General features: G+C 33.3%; 2 protein-coding genes and 1 long non-coding RNA gene across 3 annotated transcripts; all 3 read right to left on the bottom strand.

The window, feature by feature from the left end:
• Positions 1–933: 933 nt before the first annotated feature.
• LOC142613632 (FCS-Like Zinc finger 8-like) lies at positions 934–3,393 on the bottom strand. The gene is made up of 3 exons (XM_075786068.1): positions 2,710–3,393; positions 1,741–2,584; positions 934–1,333 (listed from the first exon to the last, which is right to left on the bottom strand). Exons 2-3 carry the CDS (start codon positions 2,523–2,525, stop codon positions 1,231–1,233), a joined length of 888 nt encoding a protein of 295 aa, XP_075642183.1. The 5' UTR covers positions 2,526–2,584; positions 2,710–3,393; the 3' UTR covers positions 934–1,230.
• An 8,749-nt stretch (positions 3,394–12,142) lies between these two features.
• On the bottom strand, positions 12,143–12,922 carry LOC142612651 (uncharacterized). Its single transcript, XR_012840161.1, has 3 exons — positions 12,582–12,922; positions 12,376–12,460; positions 12,143–12,297 (listed from the first exon to the last, which is right to left on the bottom strand). It is a non-coding gene; the product is annotated as an uncharacterized LOC142612651 (long non-coding RNA).
• An 11,777-nt stretch (positions 12,923–24,699) lies between these two features.
• On the bottom strand, positions 24,700–25,188 carry LOC142612174 (uncharacterized). Its single transcript, XM_075784289.1, has one exon. It carries the CDS (start codon positions 25,186–25,188, stop codon positions 24,700–24,702), a length of 489 nt encoding a protein of 162 aa, XP_075640404.1.
• Between the last annotated feature and the right edge of the window lie 642 nt (positions 25,189–25,830).

The raw sequence follows: 25,830 nt of genomic DNA, 5'->3' as shown, positions 1-25,830 counted from the left end.
TGATGACATTACCTTGGGCGAGATTCTATCTCATCCATTTGTTTAAATAGTAATCAACATCAGAAAAGCTTGTTGAGAAATCAATATCAGCTTATGATCACAAAAGTTATCATGGGATTTGCTAAAGCTTGTTTATGTACAATCAGAATCACCTTTTCCCTTTGGCCATGACATTATTAATCAATGCAAACATTTGAACGACAAAGATAGTTCGGCAACATATTTTAAAAGCCAAGTATAGTTTTAATGGATAAGAGTAAAAACCACTAAACAAACTTGGCTAAAACAGAAGACATAATGGTAAACCAACCTCTTGTTTATGAATGCCTTTAACCCTTCACCACTATGTTAGATTAGTTTTTGACACTAATAACGAGCTTTGTCTATTTGTTTATTTTTTGTACTTGGAACTCATTGGCTTGCGCAGTCACCTTTCAAATTCTTCAAAAGTTTACCTTCTCTTCTGGATATTACAGAGCTGGGGAGGGGGTTGATGATGTAATGGCAGGTAGATAAATTGTTGAAGAAGAATTTAGTTAGATTTGAAACTTTGGACCATCTCTGCAATATGTACCAAAATTCTTAACAACTACTTCAGAACAAAAAAAAAAAAAAAAGGACCATAATCATTTGATTGGGCCATGAAGTATTGGTAAGGAAAAAGACACTCAAGTTTGGATCTATTCCATTAAAAAAATCAGTTATTAGATAAAACTATCACAATATAATAATTCTTCAAATATTGAACCCAACCAAGATGGACAAAAATGAGTATGAGCAGAAAGGATAAGCCACTCAAGAGAAGAGAATCTTCATGAATGAAATAATTGGTCCCCATGTAAAATAATGTGCATCATGATTAATGTGAAAAATAAAAAAAGATAACCCAAGTTTTCAATCACACATCATCATCTACTCCCAAGTCAAAAACAGTGGGAAAAGCCTAGAAGCAATCAAATTTTTAGTCATCACTTGAGCAAAATCAACTCTACAATATCTCATCCTCTCTTATCTCTATCTGCAATGGAGAGGGTAAAAAGCAAAAACAAGATCAATAATTAAAAAAGACCGAAAAAAAAGGGAAGTACAAAAAAAAACCTCACTCTGATCTAGCAGTTTTTGTCCCTAAAATCAATAATCCTCATGTGACCATAATCAAGAATGGGAAAAATTGACAATATCTTTCTCAAAATACTGGCTTTTGGAGAGCAATGAAGGATAGACTGTTTATCAAGAAAATTCTTTATGGGCATCATCAAATTCAGAATTCTCCACTCCATCTAACAGCATTTCTTGATACCGGCACTTGCGGCTGCAAAAGGCTTTCTCACCCCTACATGTTTAGAGGCAAACAATTAGGCCTAGAATTTGTTGATGTCATAACTCACAAGAATTATAAAAGAAAGACACTCTAGTGTAGCATAGGATTTTAAGTAAAACTCTATTTTTGTCCATCTCCTATATCATCATAACACTAAAATTTCGGTTTAACCAAAAGCATCAACATGGTACTAGAATATAATAAAAATGAGATCATTTACCAGAATCTTAACAAAGCCATGAGTTTAAACACAAAAGAATTGTTCAAATCCTATGTTCAATTCTATAAACTTATCAAATACTGATGATGCATCCTATAATATTTCTATCTAGTTGTCAAGGAAGATGCTTCAAAGTTGAAGACTAAACTTTTTTACTATGTCTAGTACTCTCAAATCAATAGAAGGAAATGGAACAAACCTGTAAATGTAAATGTCTTTAGTCTGTTCAAGATTCTTCTTGCAAGTGTAACAGAAGCTGAGGAAATTCTCCAACATAGAGTTTGGTTCATCTGGTAAGGAACAGTAGGCCTCCACAATGCAGTTGTCAAATATATGAGTGGTTTTTGGATTTGGCCCATGAGATATCACACATGTGTAATCCTCAGAAAGCTCCATCTCGGTCACAGAGAGACTACCAGCTGTGACCACTCTTGGAGACTCCTTTGTTTGAATGCCAGAACTGGCAGAACCAAATGCTGATATTTGTGAATTTCTGGTCTTGATTCCAAGATCAGCTGGAGATTTTGGAGACTCAACAGTTGGAGAAACTGTAGAGGATGGCAGGGGAGGGATTAGAACTCTAAGCTTTGTACCAAAGAGAACCTTTCCATTGCTTGGTTTAGAACAATTCTCTTCTATACTTCCATCATTTAGAGTATCTATAAGAGCGAGGCCAATGCCTTTGGAGTCCATTTTGTCCCATGAGTGTTTTTTTTCTGAGACAACTTTTGGGGATTTAGGCTGGTTTCTCTCATAAGAGAAAGGACTTCCAAAAGGAGAGAATGGTGGTGTATCAAGAATTGAGGTTGGACTCATCGTAGCTTCAGTTTCTGAGAGACCCTTTGCTATTAGAGCTTTGAATCTTGGTGAACCAAAGAAAGATGGAATAGGTCTTGTGCGTTTCTGGGATGGTGATGATTGAGAGCTGTGATCAGACATTAAAGATTGCTTGCTGGTCACTGCTCTTGATCTATTTCTCAGCATAACTCTCTATTCTCATATACTCCTTGGCCAAATATAATAAAATTCTGATTTCTCACTACCTAACATGAAACAAGAAATACATATAAAGTTTCAGTCTTTCACACCAAAGAAAATAAATTTAAAAAGAAATTGAAGTGATGCAGAGAACAATACCAGAGATACATAAGCATAACTGAGAGCTCACCTATACCAAATAAGCGTAATTTACTCAGAAATCACCATGAGTTGCTGCAGGTGACTGTCTCAAAGGTTAGAAGCGAAAAGTTCTATTTTTTTTTTTTTCCCTAGAAAAGCACTACTGTAATGCTCTTAGCTTCATCAAAAAAAAAAAAAAAAAAACCCAGTATTTGAAAACAAAAAACCAAAAAAGAAAGTTCACTCTCTATCAAAAAACTGAAAAGCCTGCTAGATCTCTGTAGCCTCCATATGCTTAGCATTAAGAAAACAACTATGAAATAAAGATTGGGTTTCCTCTTCCCCTTGTTCCTTCATGAAGTTAACAAAAAACAATTCCCATCATAGCAATTTGCATGCAAACCATGTGATCAAGGACAGAAGTGAACAAGAGCACTGCCATTTACAACAAAAAGAACCGTGTATTTTTATACTATCAAGGTGTTTCAGAAAGACATGGACATAAAAATTGTTTTACACACCCCCATGAAAAAGAAACCCCATCATCACCATGTAATTAAATTGAAAGCCTCAAAACTTTGCTTTCTGTTAGTGGGTTTTTCACACTCACTGCCATCAATTTCACTCTGTCACTTCCTCTTTATTCAGGTCTCAGTCCTTGCAAAATCACAACGAACATGCGAAGAGAGAAAAGTGAACTCAAAAAAAGGAGAGGCTTTAACTCAAAAGGGGTGAGTTGTGTTTGGTTGTGAGCCTTTTAAAGAGAGAAGAAGAAGAGGGGTGCGCGTGAAAATCAGTGGTTTTTACAACACACCCTTAACTACCAAATTTTTTATTACTTAAAAAATTTTATTTTATTTTATATTTTATTTTAGTTTTCTTATTCTCTTCCTCTGTGTGTGTTTTGCACACAACGAGTTTTGTCTTTTTGTTAGAGGTTTTTCTTTCTTACTTTAATGGTACTTTGTCCAGACTCTCTTCAGCTCTGTCTAAAATCTATCACTGTTGTGTGAACTGAGCTGCTATAAATGCAGAAATAAACGCACGCACTTGTAGGGATTGCTTAGAAAATACTTTTTTATTTTATATAAAAAAAAATTACTTAAGAATTTTTTGTTACGACAAAACTTGTTAAAATTATTTTGCCATTATTTTAATTTAATTCAAATATATGCCAACATCATTTATGAAGAAATAATTGAAAAAAAAAAGGAGAATAGTTCAACCCTAAAATTTATATTGTTCAGGTAATTATAAGATTGACAATTAATTTGTTGTGCGTTCATATATATATATATATATATATATTTTTTTTTTTTTTTTTTTTTGAGGGGAATTGAACGTTCATATTAAAGATGTGAAAATAGCTAAAATGTTATTTTATAACTCAAAACACTAAAATGGGCTATAAATCAAAGGTATTATATTTTTAAAAATATATAACTTAAAAGAATTTTTTTATTGTGGCACGGTATGTCTCCTCTTGTATTTTTTTTCTCTCTAGTTTTTTTTGGTATTTATTGTATAGGATATATTATTTTATTGTGTTGTTTTATATTATTTTAATATGTTGTATGCTAAAATAGAACCTTTAATTTTGAGTGTATTGTAAAATGAGGTATTAAAATAAATAAAATAACTTTTTTAGTTGTTAAAAGCTACCGTATATTTTTTTTTAGATATTTTGATTTGAATGCTCTTAAATAATTAACGCATCCTATAAAAAAATTTGTTCTTGGATTTATTTCTTCGTATGTGACATTATCATTTGCCACATCATTCAATTTCGCTAAAGTTAATAAATTTTTTTTGAATCTAATCATAATAGTTGTAAGTGTTATAAAATAAAGTATAATATGTCAAAAGTCTTGTAGCGCTTTTGATACCTCGTGATGTTTCCAAATGAGACGGTCAAAATATTAAAGAAATAAATAAATTAAAATATAAGATACCTTCGTGTATTAGGATACATCACAATGAAGGTATATTAGTATATGTAATTTATACCATTTTTGCAACATGTAATGTAGTATATTATTCTACTTTGATGTTTTTGAAAAAAAGAAAATACTTCATTTTCATAAGAGATTTTTTAAAGGTATTTGAGTTGGTCTATGATTACGAGGGTTTTGTCTGAACTGTCATTTGCACAAGCCTATTACTCACTTTTACGGGTGATAAAAGTGATGGATTACCCTCAAACTCCTACATTATTGTGTGTACATCTTGTAAGTTGATTTTTTTTTTTTTTTTTTTTTTGAGAAAGCATCTTCTAAGTTATAGTGATGCATCCCAGCATTAAAAAAAAAAAAATTGTGTAAAGATTCATATGTGTGCAACAAATACATACCAAAAGAAAGAGTTTGAGGGTACATAATGGAACCCAAAATAAAGTTTTTTTGTTTATATACTTAGATTAGGCCAGAGTAGAAATTCTATTTTATATTAAAAAAAATCTTATACTTTAATTTTCTACTTAGTGTCTTTTGGAAAAGAAAAAAGATTTGGATAAGGATTGGGGTTTAGATGAAAGCACATGGCTTGGCCAGTCATTGGTAAGGATTAAGGAAACAAATAATCGTGCCTACTTGGAAACTGGGATTAGAGCTTCTTTTTTTATATATATAAAACACGGACTAGACCTAGAAACAGGCTTGGCTTTCTAAATAATTGAACTGGATTTTTTTTTTTTTTTGGTGGATAAGCATATCATAGTGAAAGCTAAAATCAGATTAAGCCACTATGCTAGTACATGAGTGGCTCCCTTTTATCTTAAAAGAAAAATTGCTACCCTAGAATAAGCAATCTATCACAGTCCTAAAATGCTATATATAAACAAAATAAAATTTTCAAATATATTCATGATTTGTTGAGGTGGTAAATTGTGATTAATGTAAGATCACTTTTACATAAGACCACAGTTAACATTAATTTTTATGTACATCAATCATAAATTGTCACTTTAACAATTGTGAAAATGACCACTGTACACCCTTGATGCGTGGTCACTCTATAAGTATAAGAACTTGTGAGTGTGAAAGGTAAGAGCCGAGGTTCAAGTCTCTAGGAGGGAGTCTTACATACATAAATACATAAATTAAGTTAGAGTAGAATTTCTATCTTGTATTAAAAAAAAAAAATTGTGAAAATGATGTGAAATTTTGTCACATTAGACTTGTGGGAGCCAAATATACTAAGTAAAGTTGTCATATAGTGTTTGTGTGATTTGTTGTCTCTTTTTAAGGTAACTCTACCATTGAATTTTTAAATTTTATCAATTTATTTTAAAATATATAAATTGAATTTTGCCACATCACCAATAATATAAATAGATACCAAAATTATGATAGTTAATGTTTGTTTAAAGAGAGATACTACATCCACAATATTTTTACAACATTTTCACAACAAATCATAGGTAGTTAGTTGTTATTGGTTCAAATTTGAATAAAATACTAAGATTACTTTTTTGCCCCAACAATAACAACTGATAACAACCTACAATTTAAGATTTGTTGTAAAAATGTTGTGAAAATATTATGGACATATCATTTCTCTTGTTTAAATTGTAATGATGTGGTTTATTAATTTCAAAATGAATGGATAAGTTTTAAAGAATTTTTTAGTAGAATTATTTTAAGAATTCTGGAGAATCCTAATGGAGAACTTAGTAAAAATTTATATATATTTTGCGTGGAGTAATTGAATTAGTCAATATGTCTTTGCGTTTACAATATACAGTACAGCTTTAATTTAGTTTGTCTTTTTTAAAGAAGAAAGATTTATTCACTTGTTTTTATACTTCTCATTTAAAAAAAAAAAAAAAAAGATTATGATCTAGTGAGGTGGAACAAAAAAAAAAAAAAAAAAAAATCAACATGACACAAATGGCACTTATCTATTGTCACTATCTTTTCTTTTCTTTTCTTTTCTAGATTGGAATCACTACCTTTTGTTTGGAATAAATAATGTTTCTTTTCTTCATAATATATGTGCGTTTTCCATTTGCGTGCATGAATAGACTATAATCACATCATGGTTTATACTTTATACTGCTTCCAGGCATTTGAAACCTCAAAGTATTATATTTGATATTTCCACAGAAAATAAATGAAAACTCTTAGCTAATGCTTACACAACTCATAATACTTAATTGTATTAATATTTTCAAAATCAAATTATTAGATTATATGCTTTATTCACAATTAAAATTTATGTCAATTGGGTGTCATTTTATACTCAATCCATAAACTCTTTATTTTGTGTAACATTTAAAATTTAAAATATAAAACTTGAAAAGTAAGCACATTATAAAAATAATGTAATCTAATGAAAAATATTAATGGATGTGTAATTCTTTGTTAAGGTTGCATACTTGCATTGCTTAGCAATTTAAAAAAAAAAAATTTAAGTTAACAAAATTTCATTATTGGATCACACATTCTCTTCATGGTTCATGCTTATCCGATATGTCATACTTTTTAGTAATCAAACGCTATTTAGTGTATAAAATTCATTCAACGCACAGGCCTTCAACTAGCTTTATATTAAAACATGATTTTTTTTTTTTTTTTGAAAAAAAAAAACTCATGTTTTAATATAAAGCTAGTTGAAGGTCCGTGCGTTGCATGGTTTTATGTTAAAACTTATAGAATATATATAATTATTATAACCAAATAAGTAATTATTATAATGAAAGGAATAAATTGCATTGTTATACAATAATATTAATGATTAAAATCTATAGACAAAGTAACGTAAAATTGGCCACATTTTAAAGATAGAACTATTCGAGGAATAAAACCTTTGTTCTAATTAAAAAAAAATTGCAAAGCTCTACATCTGGATTACAAACCTTTCTTAGGATGCTTGAAATCTTTTTTGACAAACCTTAAAAAAAATTCAAGAAGAAAATTAAACAGAGTTAAAAAAACAAAGTACCATATAGATTGCAAAATTGTATGTAAATTTAATAGTCTATAATTGGAATTTACTATGACAACTTACATATATATTGACCAACAAAATAATTAAACTAGATCAAACCATTACCATATGAATTAGATCAAACATAAGGAAATTACCCCCTCAAAACAAGAAAAAACATAAGGAAATTAGCTTAAACAAAAGGCAACAAATACATAAAATGTATCTAATTGATTATAATAAAAAATTAGAGTAAAAAATAGATGCCTACATGATTGTAGGTAGAAAAATGGAAGCCTAAATAAAAAAAAATTTTACAATAAGTTGGAGAATGAAAAACAACACCAACTAACGGTGTATATATATACATACTCCACCTAAAAAAGGAGTCCAAGTAAAAATCAAATACTCTAAAGTCTAAACTCCTTGAAGTTACCTAATCAAGAAATTTAGGTTAATTACATATTAGTTTTTTTAAAAATAATTTATCCCAAAAAAATAGTTAACTTTATTAGCTAGATTGTAATCAGATTTTTTTTTTTTTTTTACGTTAAAGTTAATACCAAAAAAAAAAAAAAAAACTTACGAGAAGTAGTATGTTTTTTTTTTTTTTTAGAGATACATGTAATTTATGATAACAATGAATTAGAGATAAGAATGAATTAGAGTCATGATTTTTTGAATTTGAGATATGAATGAATTAGAGTCCTGATTAATCTAATATTAATCTGCAGTTTTTTATTTCATTTTTTTAGAGATACACTTACTTTATGATAACAATGAATTAGAGATAAGAATGAATTAGAGTCCTGATTAATCTAATATTAATTTACCTACAATCTTACATGAAGCAGTTTTTATTTTACACTTACTATATAATATTTTTTTGATCAATCTAATATTAATCTATGCCTACAATCTTACATGAAGCAGACGTGAAGCAGTTTTTTATTTCTTTATTTTTTCTAAAGAGATAAACTAATTAATAATAGAAATGAATTAGAGTCCTGATAGTATACTATTCCTTTTTAGTTTTTTAAAAATCTAAAAATTTAATAAAATTTCTGCAATTTGGTGAAGCCACGTGGCGTAACCGCAATGTCTAAGCTCAACTTTTATTATATATAATATGATTTTAAAATATATATATATTAAAAAACTAAAATATGAACATTTATAAACAACATAATAATATGTTAAGATAATCTTGATATTATACAAATGATATAAATCTAACAATAAATTTTTTTTAATAGTGTTAGCTAAACAAACGTTATAAGGAGAAAACTTCAAAGAAAACCAATTTTCATATTTGTTTTTGACAAAGTTTTCCTTCCAACTGATTTGGAAGAATCTCTTTTAACCTATTTAACCCACTCAATAACGATTTATAAAATAATATATGTGAGGACAAGTAGATCAAGCATGTTTATTGGGTTATGGCCATGCTTGAGGTTGACAAAACAACTGAGGTTCCCAAGGAGTCAAGTCACCTCAAAAGAGCTTTAGGGAGTTAACCAGTCTAGAAAGATAAGTTTCAGGGAAGGTAGCAGACCTAAGCCAACAACAGAAGAAGAAATATCTAAGAATGAGGCTGTCACCACCACATTAAATGCACTGCGCCAAATGAACTGACCACATTTATGGAGAAATGACACATGAACAGTGTCATCCCAACTCACAACTCCTCACAAAGTTTCTAGGAGGTCCTGATGGGACAAGCATCCAAGGGATTTCCTAAATAATCAATAGGTGAAAGGTTGAGATGTAGAAATGAGGGACTATATAAAAAATGGCTACCATAAAAATAGGGCATGTAATCTAAAAAAGGGAGGAGAACAAGAGGAAGAACATATTGTATACAGATAAGCTTGATCAAATATAAGAACATCATATTCTCAGACTTGACCGAGAGGCGTTATTTTCACCAATTTGCATTTTTAGGCTTATTGACATGGATCCTGTTATGGACTGCACTTAATTTGCTAGAATGTTTTCTTGTAAGACCTATTCTCTAACAAATATATTGTTTTGAACTTATTAGCCTATCATTTAATGTTTTTGGTGGGCTGAAGTTCAAATTACTATCCTTACAATATATATATATATATATATATATATATATATATATATATATATATATATATATATATATATAATTCAAAATAATTATATAATTCATTAAAAAAATCATGCACTTAAAATGCAAGTGAATAATTTTATCAATTGACAAGTAATCCTTCCAACAGAAGGCAAACTTTTTTTTTTTTTTTTTTTTGGATTTTACATTTTAATGGGGTTTGAATTGAAGGCCCAATAGGTCAACCAAAATTTGGGGGCTTGCTTGATATATTGCTTGTCGCTTAGGCTCTTAGTAGAGGTGGTAGGGCCCACAACAAAAGATTATTAAAAGAAAAAAAAAAGTGGTGAAAACTGAAAAGGGGACCCACTGTACTGCTCCTTGGACCTGAGGCCGCAGGGAGAGACGTACACTACACAACCCTGTTACTCCTTTCCCGTTAGATACGTAGGGTCGTGGGGTCCACTTAAAAAATATTTATGTGAAAGGGTCCCACTTTTTATATTAACCCCACCACTCAGAAAGAGATAAATAAAGATATACATAATTACAATCCCAATGCCAAATTGTGGGCCCTAATGGGCCTTGTCTTTTTCGCCTTTTTTTTTTGTTAACGTATACTTAACCCCTAGCCCCAACCTCTTTTGGGCCCCACTTTTGGTTTGTAGAGAAGAAAATATTGGAGGGTACCAAACGGAGGATTGTTCACTAAAAATTGCCAAATTGGCACACGAGAGTGACATGTGGTTATTTTGGACGTATGTCGTGTTTATGTCATGTTTAGTTTATTGGAGTGCTGAACATAATATAAACTCTTTACTATTTGGGAATGCTCAGGCGATGGATTCAGTAAATTTATATATATAAAAAATGTGTTATGCATTTCAAAGTCTTAAACTCTATCAATCACAAACCACTTTCTTATATAACAAAATGAATAAATAAAATATTGATCTTGTAACGTTTTAATGGATAGACAACAAGATTTTTCGTTCGTCTTTTTATTTTATTTTCTATTTCAATTTAAAGAAGAATACAAATACGTCATTCATTGAATATAGTAGATAGGTAAGACCATAAAAGTACAAATGTTTAGAGGACATTGATGAAAATAGTGAATGGGGGATCGTTGGTACTCCTATTTTTAGGGGTGTCAAAATTGTACATGATTAGCAAATCCGACACGACATGAAATTAGTAAGTTATGGGTTGAGGCTTAATGAGTTTGTGTCATATTCGGGTTGACACAGCTAACCCATTTAATAAACGGGTTGGTTAGTGTCTAACACATAGAACCCGTTTGACATTTTTGACCCATGTAATTAAATGACATTTTACCAATATACCCTTCAAACTCTAAGTATATAAACTTATTAATTGTTGAGATTTATTTTCTTTGACATATTATGATTGATTATTTGTGATATTGAGATATGTTTTAATTTTGAATGATTATTTATGATACAGTTACTCATTAGTTCTGAATTTTATATTAAAAATATTTATTTCTTTGGTTTATCATAATTCATATCAATTTGGTTAATACTAAAATTAGTTATTTTTTTCTTTTCATTTTAATAAAATTTGAGAAACAAGTCGACACGACTGATCTGTTTAATAAATAGGTTGTGTTTGGTTGAAGAATCTTGACTCGTCTAATAAATATGTCAGGTTAGGGTTAACTCATATAGTCGAATGCTCCTAAGTTAACATGACATGAACCCAACACATGAATAAAAATTGCGACCACTATCTATTTTGACCCATAATTTAACCTCGATTTCACTTGGAAGACAATAACATTAATCAATGGATGTCATAAGATCAAGCTTCTCTCCCCATGACACTTCGTCTTCTTCTTCTTCTTATTCATCTTAAGCAATTTTACATTTTATTATTACTCCAAATTGCATCGTAAATGTTGCCAATTATTGTTTTTATTACCGTTTGAGACAAGGAAAAAGTTGACCATTTTATTATTAATAACCACATTATGTTGTGTTAGTTTCATTTATTGTGTTTTAAATTGTAGTAATTGTTAGCCTCATTAGCAAAAGCCTTGTTTATTTATTTATTTTATGTTGCATTGGGAATGACAATTTTTGTGATTGTCGATCGTTGGATCCAAAGTTGGTCTCATTGAAATAATTCTCACGTAAAACAGAAAAACGTGATTGTTATTATTATTAATATTATTATTTTTTGAGAATCGCGTGATTGTTAATTGGTTCAATTAATAAAATCATTATCGTAGATTTATTTAACAGGTTAAATTTCATAAACTCCGTTTGGGGCTAAATCTACTAACCATAGTATTCACATCTAGAAATTATATCCTATTCTATTTTACTATTTTAAAAAATTACTCTAATAATTATACCATGTCATTCTACAATATTAACAATATCCAAACTTTTATTTTACAAAACAACACATTAAAATAATATTTATACACAATAAAACAATATATCCCAAAATCATATCTATTCTCTTCCATCTCTCTCATTTCTCTCATTTCTCTCATTTTTACCTCTATTCCAATTGCAACTTCCACTGGAGCCTTCATTTTCGGCGAGGTGGTGAAATAGTCCAAAGCCATAATCTTATTCAACCTCTCTCTCAATGCTGAATCTACAATAACACACAAAAAATCAAAATCACACAACAATTTTTCAAAATTGATTCAAAACAAAATTGATTCACACACACCAGACCCAAACCCAGCAAAATTGGACCCAAACATCGACGATCTCTGACGCCATAATCTTATTCAGCCTCTCTCTCAATGCTGAATCTACAACAACACACAAAAAATCAAAATTACACACACCAATTATTCAAAATTGATTCAAAACAAAGAGAATTATATTCAACTCAAAGATAAAACAAGTAAGGCCTCATTGCCCATCACCCACCACCGCCAAAACAAAACCCACAAATAACCAACAAAAACCAGGCAACACCGAACCCAAACCCAGCAAAATCGAACCCAAAGACCGACGATGTTCGACGGCCAACAAAACCCAGCAACACCAAACCCAAACCCAGCAAAATCGGACCCAAACACCAACGATCTCTGACAACCAACAAAACCCAACAACACCGGACCCAAACACTTCTTCCTTTAAGCACCGGTCATAGCAAAAAAAAAAAAAACCCATAGAACTCAGAACTCCAAACCCGCCGATCCACCGATCCACTAACCCACAACCCACTCATCGGTATGGAGGCCAAACCACTGGCACAAAGAGAGAGAGTGAGAGTTGAGAGCAATTCAGAGAGAGAGAGAGAGAGACGAAATGAGGAAAGAGAGAGTTGAGAAGTCTGATAGAGGAGATAGAAAGAATAAAAAAGATTAAAAAAAAAACAATAGTCTACAATACCATCATAAAAGTAGGATGACATTGTAGCAGTATTGGAAAAAATTTTACAATTCTTTATTTTACAATTTCGGATGTTGGAGGTTTTTGAGAGACAAATACTAAATAAAAGCAACATATGTCATTTAGCATTGTGAATGCAAATGCTCCTATGGGTCTATGGTTCTATGCTACTCTACTAGAAAAGTCTTAAATAGTAACTCTCAAGTCTAAACCTAGGGATTTTTTTTTAGTTGTCTTTTTCTGTTTTTTGTTTTTTTTAGCAGGAACCACATTTGGGTAGTTGTATAATGAAACACCTCAGCAAGATTTGAAAACTCTAACTACAAGGAGTTCAAAAAGTTAATCACATTTCAATTACTTGAAAACCTCTTACTATCAAGATCAGATCAATTGCCGTCCATAATGCCTACTCATTACTCAACAGATATTACCACCTTTTGGTATGGCGTGGAGATGAGTAGGAATTTGGAACTTTATATTTATGCGAGTCTGGTTCACAAGTGCTCTTAAGTTATTTATTAATGAATTATTTTAGAAAAGATTTGATACTACTTTTATGAAAAATAGAAAAAACTGTCAAAACATTAATTAAAAATTTTGTTTTCTTCTCATAAATTTTTTTAAAAAATAGTTTACTAACAAATACCCTTAGAACATCTATTAACTTTTTCTATACACAAATGAATTGATGGTCATCTAAAGTGTGGATATGTGAGGTGTAGATTATTCTTCATTTGGTTTCCACGTCCCAAGTTATTGAAGTGTTAAATTTTGACCCATATATGGTATGAGATACTTCCTAATCCTATTGGTCAACTTAGACAATCCTATCATATCCTCTCTTCTCTTCCTTTCCATTCTTCACTCATTACATTTTTTGTCTTCGAAAAAATGGTGGTTCAATTTCAATAGGTTGATTCCAAGACTTAGCCATAAAGTAACTCATCGTTGGTGATTGCATCCGAGAAATTTTTTGAGAGGTTAAGTAGGGCAAAAAGGTTTTTTGATTGGAAAAATGCTATGAGAAGTGTTCAAATTTGGAGTTCTTTGGACATGGGCATATGACAATGCATGTGTAAAAAAGAAATATAAACGCAAAGATAGATAACTATTTATGCATGTGTAAAAAAATACTGAATTGTAATAAAAAATATTTACCAAATGAACTAACTGAAACTCATATCTACCATCTAAAATAATTTCCAAGAATCAACAAATTTAGAATGAATAACTACAATTAATAATAAATTGAAGAAATTTTCATATCTTTCTAACCATTTCTCCAACACATTAATAATCGTAAAAAAGAAAAGAAAAGGGAGAAAAAAAGTAGTCTAGTGGTGCCATGATTCTCAAGGGAATATTTATGGTAATGGGGCATCTGTCCTACCCTAAATTTCTTAAAGAACTTTATAAAGTATTCTCATATGATATGCCTTGAAAAGCATCAATTTTGTTCTTAATTCTTACAAAGATGCTTTGTGTAGTGGGTAGACACAATCATCTCACAATAGTCCGTGTGTTTCATTGAAATGGCTCAAAAGTTACTAGAGTCATTACCTCTTGCTCAAGGAACTCAAAAAGTCTCTCTCTCTCTCTCTCTCTCTCCCTCTGTCTCATCACTTCACAAAACTAGATTTTCTTCAATATACATATGTCACTTCTCTAATCTCCATTTTCTTCAATGGACATGGCCTTTTCTATTCAATCACTTTCTTTACCCACACTCCTTTCAACCACATCAATTATATTTTTGAAGAAGTTGGTGGCATAGTTCTAAAATTGTCCTTGATTCCACATGGCAACACACCATTGGAAGATGGATATTAGGGACTATTTCTGATGTATTCTTCCCTAGGCTTAAATAAATTTTAATTACTATCATCATGCCCATAAAACGAGTGGAAGTCCTTTTCTTTGTGCCAAATGTCATTTCCATGTCAAACTAGATGATATTGTCATACAATAATTTTCTTATAGCAAATGTGGAAACATGACTGGTTTCTATTGAATATATTGACTGAGGCACTTTGGCGAAACCTCTCAGTCTCAGCATTGAAATGAAATCAAATCACACATCAAATTAGGTGGTATTAGTGTTGGCGCCAAGTAGGATGAAATTGACCCTCCCAATTGAGTGACTTTGTTTACCAAGATAATTCTACTACTGTCTCCTTAAATTGTGCCATTTGTAGCGTAAAGAAATTGCCAAGTGGTTGCAGAGAAAAAGAAGTACTGTATAAAAAATAAATGACAAATGGAACTAAGGTCCAAAATTTTAGTGGTAAATTAATGTTCTATTAGTATAATCCTCTTTCTGACCAAATAATTAAAAGTTGTTCTTGTAGCATCAGATCAGATTGATGTATGGAGGTTTGAAGAAAAGCCAAGTAGCATTTAAAAAAAAAAACTAATGTGAACAATGGCTTACCTTTAGTAAATATATTGATGTTAGTAAAAACTTAGGATTAATTGCATTTTTTCCGCAAATGTCATTTGCACCAACCGACATTTTCCTTCCTTAATGGAAGGGTATGTTCGGCGTCAAATGACTCAGATCTCCTCAATAGTTTATCACTCTATTTACCAAACAAAAATAAAAATTCAAATTTAAATTACAAATAATTTTCATATGAAAATAATGCAATCAAAGAAAAAAATAAAAGAAAAGTGAGGATGAGATTCAAGAATCATGAGAATGTATCAAAAGAGTAAGGCTTGTGTTTAGTGACCAATTCCATTAGACACACTAAGATATAGACATGTGTCCAGTTTTGGATACATGTTCATATCTTAGTGTGTCCAATGGAACTGACTACTGAATACAAACCTAACCCGTATCAAAATTTCATAGAGATAATTTTTCCTTTCTTTTTCTTTTTTTGGTTGAGATTATATGTATGTAAAATTAAAAGTTAAGCACAATGGAAATTATTAAAAAAAAAAAAAAGACTTCAAGAGTTCGGGGCATTACTTTCAACTCCATAATCTACCAATTGCTCAAATTCAAGTTAAAAATATTCTAAAAAAAAAAAGCGATGTAAAAAAATTACAGATCACCTTAGAATTTAATATAGAAAAATGTACTTACTCATTAAAGAAGGTACGTACATTAAGTATTTGTTTGACATTTGATTATAAGCTAACTATTGTGTAGTGGACAGGCAATTCCGTAAGGATTTTTTCGTGGGGCTAGTTAGCAAAGACTAACCATAGAACCGTAGAACAATCCCTAAAATAAAGACTTTGCCCCATTTACTTGGTTAGTTGTTTCGAGGGTGGGGTTAAAACTTAAAATGTGAGGACAATACAAAAAATAATCTTCTTTGTTTGATGATTGAAATTAAATCATTAAATCTTAACCCTTTAAAGTGTATTTTATATTACATCATTTAAAATTATGTGGTACTAGGTTTATTGTTTAGATACTGTGAGGGTCAGTTTTTGAACAGTATCCAGGCCTAGGCTTGAACAAGGACTCCGGACCCTCTAATTGTAATTTGAAGAGACTGGGCTTGGTCTACTGCAGCTAAGTGAGCTGTTTAAAGACCAAGTGATGCACAAGGCAAAACTCCTGCAATACACATACACTAGCAAGCGAGAATATATGTATTGATTAACAAGGAAAAACAGCAAAGGCAGACAAGCGTAATAAAAAGGAATAATTTCTCGGGATCCCCAAATTACTAGGAAATATTTCATTACTTTTCGTAATTGTGGATTACAGTGAGCTCACCAAGACTTAGTGCAAGGTTCAAATAAGCTCAAAAATTGCAGACTTAGATGACTCTCTAAGCCTCTAAGACTTGTAAAATCTGAATCCTTTTGAATCAAAGCATGTGCTATAGTGGCTGTTTCTGGAATACTAGGAGATATTTCCCTGTTTTCTTAGAGTTTTATAGAGCTTTTTCTTAATGATTCTATACGATTTCTTCCTTGCTGAATGTCCTTAATGTTGGCTACTTCTCCTCTTTTATAGTGTCACATTAGGGTTTTGGGGTACTATTGATTCTTCCCCCTTGGCCCCCTGGGTATTAGAGCCCCCTGTTTGTCTCAGCTCTTCTGACAACTGCTCATTTCCTTATTTTCCATAGCTCCCTTCTTTTGGTGTTTTTTTCTTGAAAGTGTCTTGCTGACCTTCTATTCCGAGGTGCCTTTGGGGGAGCTGAATCTTTAGCTTTGCTCTCTCTCTCCAAGCCCTTTTTCTCTGTCTTCTCTTTTCGAGCTTACCCCCCTTTTAGCCGCCCTTTCCCTTTTGTCATTTTTCCCAATAAGTGAAATCTTCTTCTGTCAAACCGAAGTTTTCCCCAACCATTTTCTTTCATGGATCTCTTATTCTAGGTTCCCCGAGGCACCGACTTCTTACTCCTGAGCTGTTGCTATCCAAGTCCTCAGGCCTTGTGCTACATCGCTAGGTGCTTCGAGAAGGGCCCATCTGCTTCTTGTTCCTGGTTTCTTTTGAGCTGTCTTAATCCTCCTTTAACCGTTCTGTACACCCAGAGGTCCTAGGCAGCCACCGGCATCCTTGCCCAGCTCCTTTTCTTTCTCTTGGTCTTGCTGGGTTGAATTCTTTTCTTTCTCCCCCTTTTTCTTATGGACTCCTTACCCCCTTTTTGGGTCTTAGGTCCATCATCCCTCTTTCTTTTGTAGCCCCAACCTTTCTCCTTTTTTTTCTTTTTTCTTTTTTTTTTTTTCAATTTTATCTCCCACGGATTGGCCTAATGTACCATCTCTTTGGGCCTCTTATCACGTTTTTCTTATTATATTATTTTTCTAGCCCTCAACAGATACCAAAAATAAAAAATAAAAAACCTATAATGGAGAGATCATATTCTGACCTTAATCATTGGTTCATAAGTCATAACTAAAGTAATAAAGCGATAGAGTAGCTTATTTAAAATTTGCTAGGTAAGAAGGATTAAAAAGAAAAAAAAAACCCTACACTTTTGGTCCATGGGAAATTTCAATTATATTCCTATAATCTCAACTTTGTCTCTCAACCATTTATTGTTCCAATTGTACTCCTCAACTTCCAAAATCAAATATTTAATATTCAATCAATTTAAATTAATAGACTTTTTTAGAGAATTTAAATTAATAGACTAAATTAACCCAATTAATAATTTAAGGGCTTTGGTTTTAAAAGTTAAAGCCTAAATTGAGACAAATAAATTTATGAGGATGAAACTAAAACTATGACAAATATATAATATAGCAGCCAAAATTATAGTTTGACGAAAAAATATGATAATAATAAAATTTGATTATGATTGCTTTTGCTAGTGCAATAAAATATTTTTCATCCCCATAGAGGAAAGATTCCTATGATCTAATCATCTTTTTTTTTTCCCCCTGATAAGAAGACCATAAATTTTATTAAGAAGAAGATAAAAACAATACATCTTGAGTCATAGCAGACTCATATAAGGAATTTCCTCTATCCAGGTTATAAAACCAATGATATGAGAAGCATACTGAGCTAAAATATGAGCAGAGCGATTACCCTATTGACAAATATGTGAAACTTTGGTCCTACAAAAGTCATGCAGGCTTTGCCGAATGCCGTCTATAATATTATCAATAGCAGTAGGTGGCTCACAAAGATCATTTACTGCATCAACAACAATTCAGGAGTCACATTCAAACATCACATCTCTAACACCCACATCCCATGCAAAAAATACACTTTCCTCCAAAGCCTTAGCTTCAACCTCTAACTATCCCAACAAAATGGGGATGGACTTGTTGATAGCAGTTTTGACACGTCCCTCATGATCTCGGATGAGAGCTACTATTTCTATTGAATTTGTGCTGGAAAAGGCGATTGCATCCACACTAATCTTGTACCACGGATCAGTTGGAAGTGCCCATTGAATCTCATCCTTCGACATGGTCTGGGACAGCTTAAGGTTAGCCGTCTGGAACTCATCTAGTAAGTACCGGCAAGGTTGTCAAAATCAGGGCTTTTACGTAGGATTGTTGAAGGTAGGTGGGATCGTAAGTCGTAAGATCGAATCGTGAATCGTAAGATCATACATATTTTCAAATTTAAAGCAAAAAACACATTGATAATGACTTTCTATGTTAAATAATCACGTAAATTATAAATTCATCCATAAAAAAATTAAGATTTGCATCATATGATGTAATTTGCATGTTATATATCACTAAGTCTATACTAACGAAACAAATATATTTAAGTTTTGACTCAATGTGCCTAAAAAGTTTAATAAATATTTAATTAGCAACCAAATACCAAAATATTTATCAAAACATATGAAAAATATTTTCCAAATTCTAAGTTCCAAGTTTGAAATCCAAAATAAGTTATCAAATGGAAACTAGCTAACTACAATATGAAATCCAAAAGCAAGATGAATATTAAGATGAAGTGAACATTTAATTATTCTCAATCTAAGGTTCTTAAATATTATAAATTTGTATACTAGAACTGCAAAAGATATCAAGATACAATTTCACACTCAACTATTCAAGTTATACCACTCAACAAAAATTAAAGAGCATGCTCAAAAAAATCAATCAATCAATATACAAATACAACTGTACAAGCATAATTGATAAAATTATATATAAAAAAATATTTTAGTAATATTAGAACACAAATTAGTATATTGATCAAACAAACTTAACAACATTATAGCTTAAAAGGCAACAAAGCCAACATCAAATTCTTCATTTAGAAATGAAGAAGCATTCCTTCATTTTGATTACAAGTGAACTAGAAATTAAAAAACATTTGCTTAGGTTAACATAATTTTATAAAAATAAAATAAAAAGTCATACCATCACAACATGAAAAAATAAAAACCCTTAAAGTTTCATCAAAACAAAAAAATTATCCCATAAAAAAACCAAAAATTTATATTTTTGGAGGATTGGTACGATCTCATACGATCCTATACGATCCTACATATGATCCTACCATTTTTACGATCCTACGTATGATCCTACCATTTTTACAATCGTAGTGCAATCCTATACGTTTTAGTGAGGTGAGATCATAAAATCGTGCGATCCTACGATCAGATCACAATTTTGACAACCATGAGTATCGGGCTTTGCTCAGAATAGCAGACCCCGATTCTCAAGCCTTACCTTGCCTCACTTCATTGCGGTTAAACCATAAACACCATGCCACCATAACCACTAACTCTAGCAATTCATCCCCCATCTTCTGCCTAAACTTCAGATGCCAAAGAAAGTCCACAAAATCCAGAGCAAGGAGCTCTGGTGGATCAAAAGGAATGCCTGACAATATCCAAACTTCGTGTGCTTTCTCACATTCCCAAAAGACATGCCCCGTACTCTCTGCACTAGAGCCACAAGCCTCACATGTAGGAATATCAATCACCTTCCTTCGACATAAGTTATCTTTTGTGTGTGAGATTTTTTTGCATGCATGCTAAGCAAAAGACTTAATCTTGTTAGGGACATTCAAGTGCCAAAGAGTCTTCCAAAACAGACTACGTTAATGGCTGTTTGAAGCTTCCCCATTGCCAGCACTATTTAACATGTCCAATGCCAACCTATATGCACTTCAAACTGTGAAGTTCCACTTGGGTGTAAAAGCCCAAACCATCTAATCATAAGGGAGTTGATAATTTAAAGGAATGCTTAGAATAGTTGCTGCATCCATTGGTGAGAAGAACTGTGAGACCATGTCAGTCATCCATGCCCGAGTACGAGGATCAATAAGCATTGAAACCTTCGCATTATATGGGACAATTAGTGGCTTGGACGTGAGGGTGAAAGTGGATGGTTGATTGAGCCATTTATCCCTCCAAATTTGTAGGGAATGGCCATTGCCAACTTGCCAACAGTTCCCCCTCTGTATAATGGGTCGAGCTGCCATAATAGTCCACCATGCATAAGAGGGATGGTTGCCGAGTTTAGCTGAAAGAAAGTCACCCTTAGGGAAATAACGTGCCTTGAATACCCTATGAACTAGTGAGGCAGTGTTGGTTTGATGTCGCCATCCATGTTTACTCAATAGAGCAAGATTAAAGGCCTTCAAGTCTCGAAATCCTAACCCACCCTCATCTTTTGGTAGACACATCTTACCCCAGCTTAGCCATGCCATTTTGTTTCTCTCATTTGTTTGACCCCACCAAAATTTACGTATCATACTAGTCATTTCATCACAGAGAGTATTAGGAAGTTTAAAGACACTTATCGTGTAATTTGGCACTGCTTGTGCCACAATCTTTATCAAGATCTCTTTACCCGCATTAGGCAACAAGTTTTCTTTCCACCGAGAAAGTTTATTATCCAACTTTTCAATTAATTGATGGAAGGTGTTGCATTTATTTTTTCCCACCAAAGATGGGAGGCCAAGATACTTCTCATGCTGCTTGATGATCTTTGCCCCAAACCTATTCTTAATGTCATCTTAAATAGGTTGTGGAGTGTTACGACTGAAGAAGAGGGATATCTTATCACGATTCAACTGTTGGCCCGACTCTTGTTCTTATGTTTCCAATATGGTAATCAAGTTAGAGCACTCCTCATTTGTGGCTTGGCAAAAGATCAGACTATCATCTGCAAAGAACAAGTGAGAAATAGTTGGTCCTTTTGCACAAGCTACTATCCCCTTAATGGCACCACATTCCACTGCTTGTCTAATTAGTGCAGAGAGCCCTTCTGCACAAAATAAAAATAGATATGGGAAAGGGGGATGCCCTTGGCGTAGACCCCTAGTGGAATGAATGACACCTCAGGGTTTACCATTAAACTTAATAGAATAGTTGACAGAACGAACACACAACATCATTAAATCCACCCACTGTCTATGAAAACCCATCTTAAGCATAATATTCTCCAAACATTCCCATTCAACCTGATCATAAGCCTTACTCATATCTAATTTAAGAGCCATCTCCCCTACCTTTCCCTTCTTCTTTTGATTAATATGGTGCATAGTTTCAAAGGCCACCAAAATATTGCCAGTGATTAAACATTTGGTCATGAAGGCACTTTGATTCTCACTGATAATATGAGGAAGGAAGGTTTTCAACCGGTTTGGTAACACTTTGGAAGCAATCCTGGAAACAACATTACTGAGGCTAATCGGCCTATGCTGAGTTATCTTTAGCAGGTTCTTCACTTTAGGTGCTAGGATAATATGTGTTTCATTAAATTTTAGGGGGGCTATACCATGATTTAGAAAATCCAAAATAGTCTGAGTGACACAATTACCAACTAAGGACCAATAATGTTGATAAAAGAGAGGGGGCATACCATCCAGACCAGGTGCTTTTTTTTGGATGCATTTGTGAGAGTGCTTTATAGACCTCCTCAGCTTTGAACTCCATGTCTAGGGAATCATTCATGGAGGTAGTCACCACTGGTTGAATAGCTTCTATAACCCTAGTTGTCTCAGCCCATTTGATTGGTAGATTGAGTGAAAGTACCCCATAGCTATACCCTCCATAATCAAATCCTCCTCTTGCCATACCCCAGCTGCATCGAATAAGCCTTTTATAGTATTACGTTGAAACCGATGAGATGCCTTTGCATGGAAGAAGCCAGTATTACGATTTCCACTAACCAATCATGTGCTATGAGACCTTTGATTCCACATTGTACTTTCTGCATCAAGCCACATATTTAAATCTCTACGAACCTCAAATATTTCCTTCTTAGTTTGTCTTGTTGTCTGTTGATATTCCAAATCCTGTAGTTTTTTTTTTTTTTTTTTTTGACCAGCAATTTTCCTCCCCACATGCCCAAACTCCACTTTATTCCAAATCTTCAACCTTTCACATGCATTTATCAATAAAATTGTTAAATTGATATCGCCCAGGTTTATTCAAACCTTCTTGCCACAAATCCGTCACCACCTCACCATATCTAGGATCTTTAAGCCACATAGCCTCAAACCTGAAGGGTTTATAGTGTTGCCACTGTTGGCCTTGCTTTATTGGAGAAATATGTAAAGTTAAAATAGAATGGTCTGAAATAAAATTTTGAATGTGTTGAATGGCTGCATTGAGAAATTTTTGCCTCCGCGTATTAGTCGCTAGGCCCCTGTCCAAATGAATCTTAAGACGACCCTCCTCGGATTGATTTTTAAATCAAGTGAAAGGAGCCCCATAAAAGCCTAGATCGAAGAAGCCACAATGATGGATAAGACCACGAAATCGATTCATTTGTCTTAATGGTCTCACATTTCCCCCCTCTTTCTTAGTGGCCTTGGTAATTTCATTAAAATCTCCAATGCAAAGCCATGGTAATGTGCTAACCTGGCTGAGAGATTCTAACAAGGTCCATGTCTCTCCTCTTCTACTAGTTTCAGGGTATCCATAAAAACCCGCCAGTCTCCACTTGCCCCCCTTGTTATTACTATCAATAAACACATCAAAGTACCACCTAAAATACATACGAACCTCAACTCTAGATTCAGGTTTCCAAAGTAAAGCAAGTCCACCACTATTACCCTCACTTGAAACAGCAACACCCTGTGTATAGCCCAAGTCTTCTTTCATTTTTTTTCACAACATCACAATGAAGTTTAGTCTCCATCAAGAAGACAAACTTGAGATCTTCTGCCCTCAAAATTTTCTTAAGGACCTGAATTGTTCGTTGGTTCCCAAGCCCCCGACAGTTCTAACTTAAGGTACTCATGACTCCCAGCGGTGCTGCCTAGCAGTCACCACTAATCCAAAACTTTTTGCCATCAACTTTCCAAGCAACATTGTTTCCTCATTCAATCTCTGTTTCTTCTCATTCCCTGCTTCCCCCATAGTCTGAATTTCCTTGCCTTTCCTCTTAGTACCTATCTGTTCAAATGCCATCACAATACTTGTGTTCATTAGTCCTGGCTTCAGATTTTTTCTTTTCCATGTCCTCTGTTTAGGTACCAAGTCCTCCCCACTTGTTGCATGTGTGAAGGTAGGACCAAGGTCAAACTCATCAGTTATATGCTTCTCTTCATTAAATTGATTCCATTGCTTAGGTGTTTTGTTGCTGCCATGGCCAATCTCATCTTCCTTTAGCACATGCTCCACACTCCCATTCTCAGAACTAATTACCTGAATATCAGTAGTATCCATACGTTGAGCACCCATCATGTCCAGGTCATCTAAGAGAACAACTTGTGTTTTTCCAACTAAAACCCCATCTGACATCGCTTCCCCCAAACAAGTACATGGCTGGGTTGCAGGAAATTGAATCAGTTCTTGGTCAAGTTCCTAAAGGTGTGACTGGAACAGAGTTGGATTCGAGAGGATTTCCTTATTACTTGGTTTTGGGTCTGGGCCATGGTTCTCCACAGTGGGTGACGTTCTATTTGTAGTGTCTACATTATTCACCACATCCACGGGTTCACTAGATTCAGGCATCAAAGCCATATCAATTTCCTTCTCATTATCTGTATGCCGTGATATCGGGCTTCCCATGGTTTCCTTAATCCTAGTCTCTTCATGGTCTTCTAATACAGTCAAGCAAAATGTCGAGGAGGGCCTTTGTGGTCTGTCGGTCTTAACGGGTTGGCCACCACCTTGGTTAGTTATAGGCAGTGACTTAAAAAATCTCTCCATCGTTGCTCGCATCCAACCCCCATACTATTGTTCATCTTTATGCAATCTGCCTTTGCTTCTCAACCATAGTGCGCAGTCCTTCTCGTCATGATTCAAAAGACTACACTAATAGCAGAAAATAGGGAGACAATCATATTGGAAAGAAATCCATTGAGGTTTTTGCCCCCTAGGTTCACCATCCTTCCTCGACAAAGTGATTGAGTGATATCAATGTTAACCCGGACCCTTATGCACTTACCATGGCGATCGCTTGAACTAAAATCATCAATACGTTCAACTATGCCTAGAGTTTGGCCAATAGCCTCAGCATTTACCTTACTTATTCTGCGGATTGGAAGCCCATGGATTTGAATCCAAAAGGAAGCTCTATTGAATGATGCATCGTCCACAGAGGCGTCATCACCAGGTTTATACAAACCAATTAGATACTTGTCAAAGGACCATGGTCCCTGCATGAGGATACAGTTCACATTCGCCTCGTCGTCGAACAAGAGTAGTGCAGTGTTAGAACCAAGGTCTCTAATTTTGAAAGCTCCACCCGATCTCCACATACTTCGTAGCGTGCACGTGATGGCTTCCATGTTTGATCGCCGTTTAGTGAAGAACTTTACCACCAAGATCCTATTATTATCTGTTTCGGTATTGTGAGACTCCCAACTCTATGGTTTGAGTTTCTTTTGTGTTGAGAGATAGATTAGCCCAGCGTCCAATAATGTCCTCCATGGTTGAAAACGGGATGGTGTGGCAAAGATTATACCCAAAAGGGAGAAAGAAGACCTACCTAAGGTAGGCGAGGCGTTCCACTGCTCTAGCTCTAAGGTTTTCTAAAGAGAAAACCTAGCCACCGGAAAAAAGAAATTTTTTATTATTAGAATATGTTTGGTTAAACAAAATATCCAATCATCTTAATTAGTCAATAAAATAAGGGTCCGGTGGCACACATTAACCTATCCATTTTTGAAAAAAAATTTCAAAAATTAAAAAAGTTGTCAAAAATTTTTCAATTCTTGAAATTTTTTTTTCAAAAATGATAAATTATTGTGTGCTCAAAGAGCACACATTAGCAAAATCCATAAAATAAATACTTCATATATCACAACAATAGAAACCCGTGTTACAACTGAAATCTCACTGTAGCCTTTTATATTTACAAGTCCTTTTATTGACCATCTGGAATCACATCAAAATGGTTTGACTAGGGGTGTTCACAGGTCGGTCCGGGT

Source organism: Castanea sativa, chromosome 10, assembly GCF_040712315.1.
Source record: "Castanea sativa cultivar Marrone di Chiusa Pesio chromosome 10, ASM4071231v1".
Classification (NCBI taxonomy): domain Eukaryota; kingdom Viridiplantae; phylum Streptophyta; class Magnoliopsida; order Fagales; family Fagaceae; genus Castanea; species Castanea sativa.
This window is presented reverse-complemented; position numbering and strand designations above follow the sequence as displayed.

Bases quoted from the DNA above. Each gene is read 5' to 3' on its own strand.
- LOC142613632 (XM_075786068.1), bottom strand. From the start codon at position 2,525: ATGCTGAGAAATAGATCAAGAGCAGTGACCAGCAAGCAATCTTTAATG. The intron at 1,334-1,740 runs GTTTGTTCCATT...CTAAACATGTAG, and splicing joins AAAGACATTTACATTTACAG to GGGTGAGAAAGCCTTTTGCA.
- LOC142612174 (XM_075784289.1), bottom strand. From the start codon at position 25,188: ATGGAAGCCATCACGTGCACGCTACGAAGTATGTGGAGATCGGGTGGA.